A 12,184-nucleotide genomic window follows, 5' to 3' on the forward strand; every position below is an offset into this window, starting at 1 on the left:
ATAAGTATCTCCTCAGAGGTGCGAGGTCAAGGGATATTAGAGCTATCAGCAGCTGGAGAGAGGGATTTGAATCAAGTAAACGACATTATTGGACAGATGAGGCTCTTCCCTTCTTTAATTAGTCACCAAAGAGAATTCAAATGAGGGACACAGTGAGCCAATTACTGCTTTCATTGGCTGGCGTAGTCTAATAACAGAAATAATACTAATGATATAGACAAAAAACACACACACACACACATATCCCTTTGTTTTCATTTGAACTTGTGCTGAGTCTTTAATTAATATCTGTCAAATAAGTGACTTGGTTGCATGTCATCATCTGCAATTGTGAGCTTATTTGTACAAAGATACAAATAAGTACATACATAACAATTGATTATGACATCAGATCTTTTCTAAATTCTTTCTACAAGCTGACACTGTACATTGCTCTTAACCACACTTTAAGTTCTGTCTTATCACATCTTCCTTAGGTTCCGCTGCATTTGCCCCTCTGGTTATTTTGGAGCGCTGTGTGACCTGGATGTGAATGAGTGTGAAGATTCACCTTGCCTACATGAGGGTATCTGTATCAACAAGCCCGGGGGCTTCAAGTGTGACTGTCGTCCTGGATACTCAGGTAGGTCTGGCCCTCGGTGACATGAAAATCAATATGAGAGTCTAAAAAGCTTATCAAGACTGCTGTGGCTTCCTGTTATCGAGGTGACTCTGACACAAATCTGGCTTAGAGTAAAAACGGTTCTACAATGCTTGCTTTTAATTAGCCTGTAAGAAACAGTGAGTGCTTTTCAGTAAAAACTAACAGAAGATAAATTTACCTCACCTGTTTCATCTGATGAAAACTTCTCCGTGTCTCTAAGTTGCCTTTATTTCATCAGGTTCTCTAGTCTCGGAAACACTATTGTTGTTTTACTTCAATCCATTTGTCTTATTTTCCACCCAGACGGGTATCGAGTTATTTTAGTGTGTGTGTGTGTGTGTGTGTGCGTGTGCGTGTGTGTGCGTGTGTGCGTGTGCGTGTGCGTAAGTGTTCACACTATCTAAAGCCAGTTCCTGTCAGGTACAGGGAAGATTAATTTCATTTGTCTTCCACACTGTATCATCAATTTATCCTTCCCCAGTTGAGAAAGGGGGGAAATCTCTGAGGTATTGCTACTCTGGAGAGCAGAACCTGACATGCGTGGCCCAATTCCCACAGAAGCAGCTTTTATTATTAGGCCTACGCACAGCATAGTACAAGTCATTACTTTTTCTGTTGCTCTAAGCTCATCTGAGGAAACAGGGCTCCCCTTGAGAGCAAGCGGCTAGAGGATATATTTTGGATTGGCTCAAACCAACTGGAACTCATAGAAAATATTTGCTCTAGTAAGACAGCATTCCAACTTTTCACAAAAACAAATACAAGTACAGGGTAGTTGATTTCTCTGCCCTAATAGTCAATTTTCCAGTTTTGTTCAGTCTGTATAAGTGGGACTGATTGGATGTATTGTTCTGTTTTGTGTCATGATGTGTCATCTCTTCTTTCACTCAAAACTCCATAACTCACTGTGTCAATTTGATGGTATGATTATATTACTCCCCTTTGCCAACAGGGAAATCATTTTTTTTTGTATATTAAATGACAAAATTAATTTCACCCATAACCATTGCAGCTGTTTACTCATAAATCACTCTTGTGTTATATATCTACTGATTTTCATTGGTGTCATTGAGCTATAATGATGCCCCATTCCCACCTGTATCACTGGACATATTCATATTTCCAAGGGGTGGTTGTTCATTGAGTCAATTCAGCTCATGCGTGGTGTATATTGTTTAGGGGTGAGGCTTCTGTACATGTTCTGCTCTCAGGCTGTTTTGATAGACAGATGTTATATTAACAGCGGAGCAGGTGTCTTAAGGGACCAGGTTGTTAGTATGTGTGTACCTTTCAGCTTTGAGAGAGTAGAAGAGCATTGTTTCACTTCATTCATTGATTCATAAATATTCATTTTCGTAAAAATCCCACAGAGAAAGTCGACATTAAACAAGTATTTCTTCTTCAATGATCTGTACGCCAAATAGTCCATACAATAGCAATAACACGTTCTATAATTCTATATACATGCCGTGTTCTACACTGAGCTCAAACGTCATTAATACGACATGATTTATGGGTATTCCTGTTGATATAGATCACGGTTTAAGCACACCCTTCGTCACCTTCTGTTTTCCTTTTTCCACCCATCATTTAGGAGTACGTTCCCTTGAGTGATAGTACAGAGCAATCAGCACATTGTTGCAGTTTTCACAGTCGGCACTTTGTTGGCTTATAATCTCTGCTCTAACCCTTGGAGCGCTTGCTAGTATAGCTTTAGTATATAAAATTTTAATTGAAAATACCAATACTAATTAAAGAAAATGATCTGTTGCTTTGAAGTTAGAATGTATATTTGTATATAGATATACATAGATGTTATTAAATGTATTGATTTATGAATATTACGTTTGTTTGCTTTTATGTTTGCCAATATGTACATTTCTTACTTTGAGTAGATGCATGAACAAAGCTTTTTTAGTCTGATATCCTAATGTGTGCGACAGATCAAGTGTTGCTTTTTTACTTCAGTGTGGTGTCAGGCAAGTCTTCAATTGATGTTTGAAGCACCTGGCAGAGCCACAGTTCTTCAGATATATGATTGTATATCCCACACTGTACACTTGACTTTCATGTCATGTGATGCTTTGTACTCCCTACTTTATTTCTTCATAAATAGCTGCAATACAACGGTAGATTCAGACCATCCAGTAAAGCATCACTACACTCTTCAGGCTCATGTCACAGTGGCTCAGGTAACCCCTGTCAAGTGGTGCCGTTGTTATGTAAGCGGTGGTCTTTGTCTTTGCGTTGTCCTCGGTGGTGGATGAAGAAGAGATTGGCTTTTGGATCCTTTTAGAGCTGATCCCTGGTCATAAGAGTAAACAAAAGAAAATAAAGCACCACGTTCTTCTCCCACGGGGAAGGCAGCAAAAAGGGGACTTGTAAAATACACTTGTGCCAGTATAATGGTAACATGTGCACATAAAAATGAAATAAATACAAATTAAAGAACAAACATACACATGAACAAATAGAAGAAATACAAATACTCCATCAGCTCCTGCAGAATTGTGACAAAGATAAACAGAATCATAAGCCCAATAACTTGTTTGTTTACAATAACTACATATGAAAGCTAGTACATTGAAATATATATGAACCAGTGCTGCCAAAAATGAAAAACAATACACCAATCTGATTAGGAACAAATAATGAATTACGAAAAAAGGTTGGACACAGGAGAAACAGAAAAAGGGGGAGTCAGGTCCAGTCAGGAGCCTGGAACTATTTTCCACATAGGATCGATACAGTCCAGCTCATCTAATCTAAATCAATAGGGCAAATCAAAGAAAAAGAGGTTGGAGGAGGTGGCACTGAAGTACAAGACACATTAGACCACACACACACACAGTACAACACACTGCACACCCTACAACAGATAGGCTTCTTTGTGAGTATTCTAACACAATAACAACAATACACAGATTTTGTGCCCAGTTACAGTACGCTAAATGAAAATGACATTCCGGTGAAGTAAATGATTTTTGCGTATCCAAATGCTGTAATTTGTTTCGTTTTCTCTGCAGTCTAAATTGTTGTCGAGTGAAGTTTCAATACATGACACTTCTTGTTCCCTTTTAAAATTCCCATGTGCTAACAAATCAAATCTATTTCTCAAGTTGACAGAGGGAATGATGTTTTTTTTTCTATTCTCTCTATAATGACAAATTATTTCTGTTCGTTTGTGCTAACAGTGTGGTGCAAATTGAAATATTTCTTTGATTTTCCTGTCAGTAAAGTTGTTCACAACTTTCTCAGCCCTTAAATTTAAAGGTCTAACCAAATGATTAAAGATGCATCTGCTATCACTTTATTTTAATCTAAAATTGTTTTTGTCATCTGTAAATGAAACAAAACTATCTGTCTGTAGAATAAACAATAACAATAACCACTTATTTCCAATGCATTGGGAATAATAGTGAATTATCTCAATCCCTTTGTGTAGTAACTGCTTTAAAAAACCGCAGACAGTTGACAGCTGTGTTTGCCAACTTGTATTCGGATATGTTGACAGGATGGGGACTAATTCTGACAGTTTCAGTTCTGTGGTATTTTCCTCAGAGCTTGAATGCTTCTGACGCTTTCCTTTCTTCTGTTATTATGTTGCTTCCTCTTTGAAGTCGTCATAAATCATGAATATAATCAAATCTCTGAATAAAGACGATTTTTTTAGCAAATCTTTAAAGCCGAAATGTTTCGCACAGCTTGTGAAAGTGATGGTTGCGCTGAAGAGAATTCAATTGTTTCCTTTTCGTCAGCACATTTGGGCCATACGGTTTGCAGGGAGGACCGTGCTTTGTATTGAAGACAGTTCAGTCACAGGACATACTTATGTGACATACTTTTTCATTAGTTCAGTGCTACGCTTCACTGAGGCCTCTAAGGGACATTTGTTCTGCCAACTACTGGGCTGGGGTTACAGCTTAACACATCTATTACCTTTTGTTTCTAAATCTTTAATTACCTTGTTCCTCATTCATTAGTAGTACTGATATTATTTCTTCTGTGTTGTTGATATCAGTTCTTAGTTCATTCAGATAACTTTGGATTCTGAACTCAATCTTTTGAGTGGGGCAGCATGTCTGTAAGCTATCACCATATCAGTCTCACCAGAAAGAATACATACTAAAAGCAAAATAGAGGTCTATGTCTTCAGTGCAGAGTATTTATTGTTTCTCTATTTTGAGATTTTACTCACAAATACAACCTACCTGTAGTTGTGGGAATGTGTTCTGAACAAGAGGTGGGGGCTCGGGCAGGAACAACACATCATAAAATATTTCATACTGGATTCACTATGCAGAGTCTGTGGTGCTGAGCATCAAGGTAACAGAAAACAATGTGTCATAGGGGCCTACTTCAAGCACATATACGTATAACATGATCTAAAATACAGTGACTTGAGCTTTTAACAGTGAGCAGATATGACTATTAGGTCAGAAACGCAATTGCACAAGATGCATCTCTGTGTGGAGCTCAGGATAATACCAAGCACTAATCCACCAAATTTTAACCAGCAGAATTCCACACAAAGCCCAATCTGAATCACAAAACTGCGAATGTGGCGCACTCTAGTAGTTTGACCTGACGAATGTCTTAATTAGGGCATCAGTGTCAAGGCTGTCCAAAAGATCATAAATATATCTCTAAATATGCATGAGAGCAAAGTGTGTCAGTCTTTTTTGTGTCACTCTTGAGCACAACCATAGCCTCAGATGGTGTGTGCAACTGCAGGAATTCCCATCAATTTCATGGAGTAGTGTAGTCTCTGTAGGGCTGGGTGAGGATATTTAGATACCGGCAAAATTCTCTTGATTTCCCCAAGGATATTCTTATCAACGCTTCAGATTATTGGTTGAAGGCAGATAGTATTTGTGTTTATTACATTTCAGCCGGGATTGAAACTAAAAGCATTAATCAGAATAATGCTAAATCTAAGGTATTTATCACAGATGATATTCAATCAATAAGATACATGAATGATGCCACAAATATCGCTTTATTTCTTTTGCATTTGGCATGAATGTCTTAGTACACTTTTCATAGAATCATAAAAAATAGGACACAACACACAAGCTCCTCTAATGTGAAATACTGTTGCTGCACTTAACCGTTCGATCTTGTTCCTATATAGGCTCATCTTTGCAGAACAGGCATGTCGCCATAATACAAAGTGTCAACAAATCCTGATTCACAGCGACATGTTAAGCCCGATTGCTGGGATTTTATTTTGTCAAGCCAGCCTACGCAAAAACAATGTAGGAGTTCTGTTGAGCTTCCCTTGTAGTTACAGCCCTTTGATGTGTGTTGGTGTATGTACACATCTGAAATGTAAGACTCAGTGGTTGATTAGCATAATTTTTCAGTGTAAGAAATAAAAAAGAAACACACAATATTATAATATTCCTAATTGCCTATGGTTTGTTAGATGAATGTCAGCTCTCAAAAGATGGATTGTTGTTTTGAAAATGGTCTCCATATAACTGCAGTACCACCCAACACTGATGAGAAAATAAGGGCAGTGTGTTGCTAGCTGTAAAAGATATTTCTCAAATCTCTATTGCCTCATTTTCATAGAGTGCTGAAAAGGGTTGTTCAGTATGTGATTTGGAAAACAGCCAGTGATAATATGTAATGTAATAATAACAATACACTGTTTTGATGGGTGCACGCAAAACCACCGTTATGGTCCTTTAGGTTTTGATTCAGTGTTCCTCTGGATAGAAAAGACCTTCATTCAGAAATAAATTGTCAATTAAAATAGATAAGATGCTATAGTGCTGTCACTTTAGGATTTGTTCCTATTAAACAGTGATTTATAGTTGAAGACATTCTACATTTAAATCACTTAACACTTAACACATCCTCTAATTTCTCTTCTTTTGGATGAACAATTACAGTATTAGTTACAGTACGGCTGACGGAAATATACATAGAGGATGGGATATATTGAAAAAAGGTATTGTTTAGCGTCAGTGATCAATGTTCAGCTAATTTCAGCTAATTTTCAGGATTTGTTTAGTGATAGTGTCATTGTGTTGGAGTAACTGAAGAGAAGTAAAAAGTCTTCAAGCCTTTACCAGCCAGTCCAGTTGCCTAAAGATTTACTTTTCCTTGGATACCATGACATGGACTATGACTGAGAACCTTCACAGACTTCTCTATTTGCACTTGTTGGGGCACTACCTCCCAATGGGTAAATTAATTAATTAACAATACAAAAAGACTGAAAATCTCAAACTAACCTGAAGTCTGAAGAATAAGTTGAACACAACGAAACAAGGAGAAAGCAAAAACTAAACTAACTAAGGAGAAGAAGACAACTAAAAGCTACAGCTCAGAGAAGAGTCTCCTCTTCTTTTTTTTGTGCTTTCACACCAGGGCCTGTGGGAGACTGGACAGAGAAGATTTTGGCGTCCAACCAAGTAGTCCTTTGTCCTGTCGGTTCTTAATTTACGACAGTTGCAAAAGCTGTATGCCTAGATCTTGCATATCCAAAAGTTCGCCATTCACCCACTGAAATGTTTAAACACAATCAAATGAAGGAAATAAATGAAAATAGATACAGACATGAGGAATAAAAAAAGGATTCCTATCAATGATTACTTTGACTTTGAAATGTCTGCGTGTGTGTGGAACAAAATGACAAAAAGAACAAATATCGGAATGAGTGTTCTTGGTCTGCAAAAATCCCTTTGTACCACACCCAAGGAATCCGGATTTTTCTTGATTGGTACAATGTCTGCAACGGTATCCTAAATCCATGTCTCCTGGCACGATGGAGGTGAAAGGAAGTTCAGATGGATTTTGTCCAGAGATGAGCTGACATTTTTATTATAGCAAGGAGATAGCGGTCCGTTATCGCATTCTGGAACTGCTCAGTCCGAGTCACCAATTGCTTTCTTAGTGATGTGTGATGTGTTAAAACAGGCCATGGTGTAAAGTTGGGTCTTCTACAATTGTTTAGAAAATTAGAGAACAACTAGAGTACAAAAGAGTTGAACATGCTTCTATGGAGCCAACCTCCTTAACTCTTAAGTCAGTCATCCATCCCCAGTTTTAAACTAATAAAAGTCACGCTCCTCTGTTATTATGTTAGTTAAATATGCCACATGGTATTAAAACTTCCATTAATTTTCCTAGGGAATCTATGTGAAGTGAACGTCAATGAGTGCGTTTCAAACCCATGCCAACATGGTGGGAGGTGTATTGATGCACCCAATCAATATCACTGCCTGTGTCCTAATGGCTTCATCGGGCTTAACTGCGAGGCCAACATTGATGAATGCTTGTCGGCGCCTTGTCTTCATGGAAGGTACAACATTTTTCTTCTCTATTAATTGCAAAAACAATGGAAATTGTCAGAAATTGTGTGAAATTATTTTGATTACAGTTTTTACCAGCAGAGTGAATGGAGACATCACGTGTTTTAAGAAGCTAATGACTGCATTCATAGGTTGCCTTGGTAAATTATAGTCATTTATTCCTTTGAATAGACAAAGTCACTCTTTGAAAAGGTCATATGTCAAAGGAATCCTTGCATGTGCTAAAACAAATGAGTAAATGAACCGTGTGTCTTCTGGCCTTCTCAGCTGCAACGATGGAATAGATTCCTACGTGTGTCTTTGTGAGCGGGGTTGGAACGGCAGCAGATGTGAAGCAAACATTGATGTGAGTCAAGCTTAACAAAATTACTGGTTGTTTAGGAACAATCTCAGAAGAATTTAGTAATCTTTATGTTGGCTTTTGGTTACGCTAACTATATTGACTTTCTACGCGATTCAGTCGAACTAGAGGTTTCATTAAGTCAGTTGAACTAGAAGGGGATCATGTAAGCATTTTACAAATACCTGATTAAGTAGAAATTGCTTACCCGATGCCAAATTGATTTAAAAGCCAACACAGCTTGTGCTAAGCTCTAGACATAAACTACTGAGTTGCTTACAAGGTCTCTTGAAGCATTTAGTCGAATTAATAATCTGATCATTGGCATTTCTGTTTTTACTTTATATTTTCTATTAAACCACATAGGAAAAAAAAGCAATGTTTTGTAAGTACCCTGTACCCAATATTGTTGGTTGAGTGTTTCAGGATTGGGTATGTTTGATTCTGTTTCATTTACAGGAGTGCTCTTCAGCTCCCTGTCTGAACGGAGGCTCGTGTGTGGATCTCATTGATAAATATGCATGCTTTTGTTTGGATGGCTACACGGGAACAAACTGTGAGAATGACATAGACGTCTGCAAAATGGGCTCTTCAAATGTCTCCTCGTGTTTCAATGGAGCTACGTGCATTGATGGTGAAGGAGCAAACTTCACATGCAGGTAAGTTGGTCTAATGATGGGGAGTTGTTGCTGATGCCAGTCTGTCTCACTAATATCAGTGTTGCTACTCATTGAAACGTATTATTGAAATTGAATCATGTACTACTTCTACCTAATAATAACTAGTTTTACAATTATGAATCAAATGTACTACAAATGTACTACAGATGCTGTGCAGATGCTGTAACAGTCCTGTCGGATGGTTCCGAGTACAGGTTTCATTTTAATTGCAGACTTCCTCTCCCTTGTGTGATGAAGTGTATCTGAATACAAGGCGTCTGTGGTAATAGTGTGCAGATTTGACACAGCAGGTCCCTGGACGTCTTACAGTTAATTACATTGTCTAACCTTTTGCTCATGTACTGCTACTGTATGCTCAGTGTCATAGTGTAATGTGTCCTAGACTGCAGCTCCAAATAGATCACTGCTGTCGACTGCGTTATGTATTGATGCAGTGGGGCTACACAGTACCTTAGCCGAGTCTTTTCAGGCTTATTTGTGTATATCTTATAGTAAAAGGTGGGGAAATTACAGTATTAGTTCCAATATTACATTCAGGGTAAGAATATTTATATCAGGATACACAGAGGATTCAGATTTTTACATGTGCACATGTAGGACAAAATTGTACACGTTTGCCTTGCTAATGTGTGTACATAATGGTCGTCAAGGTTTTCCAATGTTTTTACTGCCAATGTGGAGCTGAGAAAACGTAAGTATAGGGTATAAATGTGTGGATGCTGTTAAATGTCTACCATCAGGCATACAACATGCATCTACATTGATATACACTTTCATTTTTTAACAATTTCCCCAAACTGCAGCACCTCAAACTCACCAGTTTTAACCATGAGTATACATACATACATGTATTTTTATCTTTAAAATAAAGCAAATACATTTAAAAGCCTTATCAGTGACGTTTATCAGATTCATGATGCTTCTATCCTCTTCAAAATGACGTATTTGACAGATTCCTTTTTGCACATCAAGCATATCTAAACCACTTTGAAGAATAGATTTTCTTTGGCTTAAGGGTAATTACATGGAACACACAGTGTTGTCTTAATTGGCACTATGTAAGGAGGTATCGATGCCATTGTGTTTCAGCGCAGCAAATGGCTTCAGTAGCACTCTATCCTCGATTTGCGATGCTGGGAAGCATCCGTGAAACACACAGGTTGTGCCTTTACCCATTTTCTGATGTGACATCACAGTAATGGACCCCAAGTGCTTCATGAACCCAAAGCTCTTGATCTCTTAGAGGCATTTGGCCTCCAATAGAATATAACTGTGTCAAATTCATATCATCATGTATCATTTTTAACACATTATTTTTAAAATGACATTTGTTTTGCAGGATTACACACTTTCTTACAGTTGGGCTCTCTTGTACTTTGAGGTTTTTGCAGAGTTTACTTCAATCCAGCACTAGTTGGGTTCACAGTATATGTCACCTTTTGTTTTGTTGTTGATTTTCAGCAGAGTTGTAGTCTAGTGACTTTGGGTGGAAATCCATACATGTCAGCATTCATTGATGTTCCTTGGACTTAGAATGAGCCTAACATGGCTGTCAGGTACAATCAGCCATTAGTCATTAACTGTCTTGGACAAAAGCTCCTCATCTGCAGAACAGCAAAATCTCCTAGACCATGTTTAACTGTAGGCTTTGTTGCACTGACCGCTTATTTCTTGATTGAATTCATTAGACAGGGATAGTTTGAGAGACTTTAAATGTGTGCTTTTTGGTACTTTTGGTCCATGTTGGAGCAAAGGATGTTTTTTTTTGTCAAGGCAGATGTTGGTGATGATGTTGCCCCTTCCAGCTACAGTTTGCCAGGCAGGATGCTGATGTGTCCCATAATATTGTTAGCATGATATAGTGGTCTGAAAATGTTGTCCCTGTGGAGATGCTTTGAAAGAAACTAACTACATTTGTGTAAATCTGTCCAGGGTGAATAATTCAATCTTGGAAAGGTTCTTAATTTTAGCTGCAGTTTGGCTCTAAAACAGTGTATAAACACTCAGCAGAGAGCAGCCTTTGGCACTATCTCTCCATTTCACCAAGTCAAAAATATTTTTTATCCCAAAGGAATTTAGAGAGGGCAATTTTAATTTAGTACATATTCCATTTTGAAAAGACCATAAACTGGTTGTTAGGAGTCCACAATATCTGACTGAAATAGTTTTTATTGTTTGTTTTGAATTTATATTTGGATAAGAAATAATACACTTAAAGAAAGAAAGAAAACATATGACACCAACGACTTCTTGGACACCGTGAGTCTATTTTAAAGCATGATATGTTTTCTTAGCTGTCCACCAGGTTTCATGGGGGATTTCTGTGAAGTGGATGTTAACGAATGTTGCTCAGCTCCCTGCCACAATGGTGCCATTTGCCAAGACCTTATTAATAGCTATATCTGCCACTGTAGGCCAGGTGAGTGCTCAGTTCTTTTCCCTTAATAGGATATGTTCTATGTTACTGGATTGCTCATAGAAATGACTTAGACATAGCATGTTAATGTATCAGTAATGTGTAACTACCTATGTGTTTGGTCCAATTCAGTTAGATAGGGTTAATCTCAGTCCCTGGTATAGAGACTGGTTTGAGGAGGTGGTCAGGATCTGGTTCATATCAAAGTTGAAATTTGATCATTTGTAAGGTTAGTGCAATCAACACAGGTCTCAATCCAATTATTAGGGGACTGGATTGATCGGTTTAGAAACGGAGAGGGATACATGTGGTTCACATTCAGTAAATAACAGCTTTGATTAGCCGCAGCGAATCTATTTTGTAAGACATCTTCAGATTACAATGTCAAAGGTGAACATGTATTTGCATGTGCTCAATATAACTCTTGTCTAAAGGCTGCACATCCCTATTTACATAATGTGAAGCAATATGTGTTTTTCCACCGACCAAACCAAACCAAGGGATACATATAACATTCCCAGTCCCAGAATTTAGACCAGATCAAAAGAACTACAGCTCTCAAACCCCCATTAAAGTGTCCTAGATGTGGTAGAGCACTGCTTTGTATACACACTGTACTTGTAAAACACCATGTTAATATTTACAGTGTGTCCATATTGGATTGAAAGAGGCCATATAAAGTGTAACAAGGTTACCATAATACCTACATCGCTTCTGTGCCTCAAAGCCATCCAAAAGTCGTCCGATTTTCTCCAGGGAGAAATTTGCAGCCTTACAGTA

The 12,184-nt window shown here is 37.9% G+C and overlaps 1 protein-coding gene across 1 annotated transcript in view; it reads left to right on the forward strand.

Annotated features, from left to right (window-relative positions):
* eys (eyes shut homolog) overlaps positions 1-12,184 on the forward strand; it is a 139,790-nt gene that overhangs the window by 61,044 nt on the left and 66,562 nt on the right. The window contains 5 exon segments of the mRNA XM_076164047.1: positions 477-622; positions 7,787-7,958; positions 8,236-8,314; positions 8,768-8,967; positions 11,283-11,407. Of these exon segments, the coding sequence (XP_076020162.1) occupies positions 477-622; positions 7,787-7,958; positions 8,236-8,314; positions 8,768-8,967; positions 11,283-11,407 (722 nt within the window).

The sequence above is a fragment of the Genypterus blacodes genome, unplaced genomic scaffold (assembly GCF_046128005.1).
Source record: "Genypterus blacodes isolate CSIRO-AG114 ecotype Tasmania unplaced genomic scaffold, CSIRO-AGI_Gbla_v1 ptg000012l_1, whole genome shotgun sequence".
NCBI lineage: Eukaryota > Metazoa > Chordata > Actinopteri > Ophidiiformes > Ophidiidae > Genypterus > Genypterus blacodes.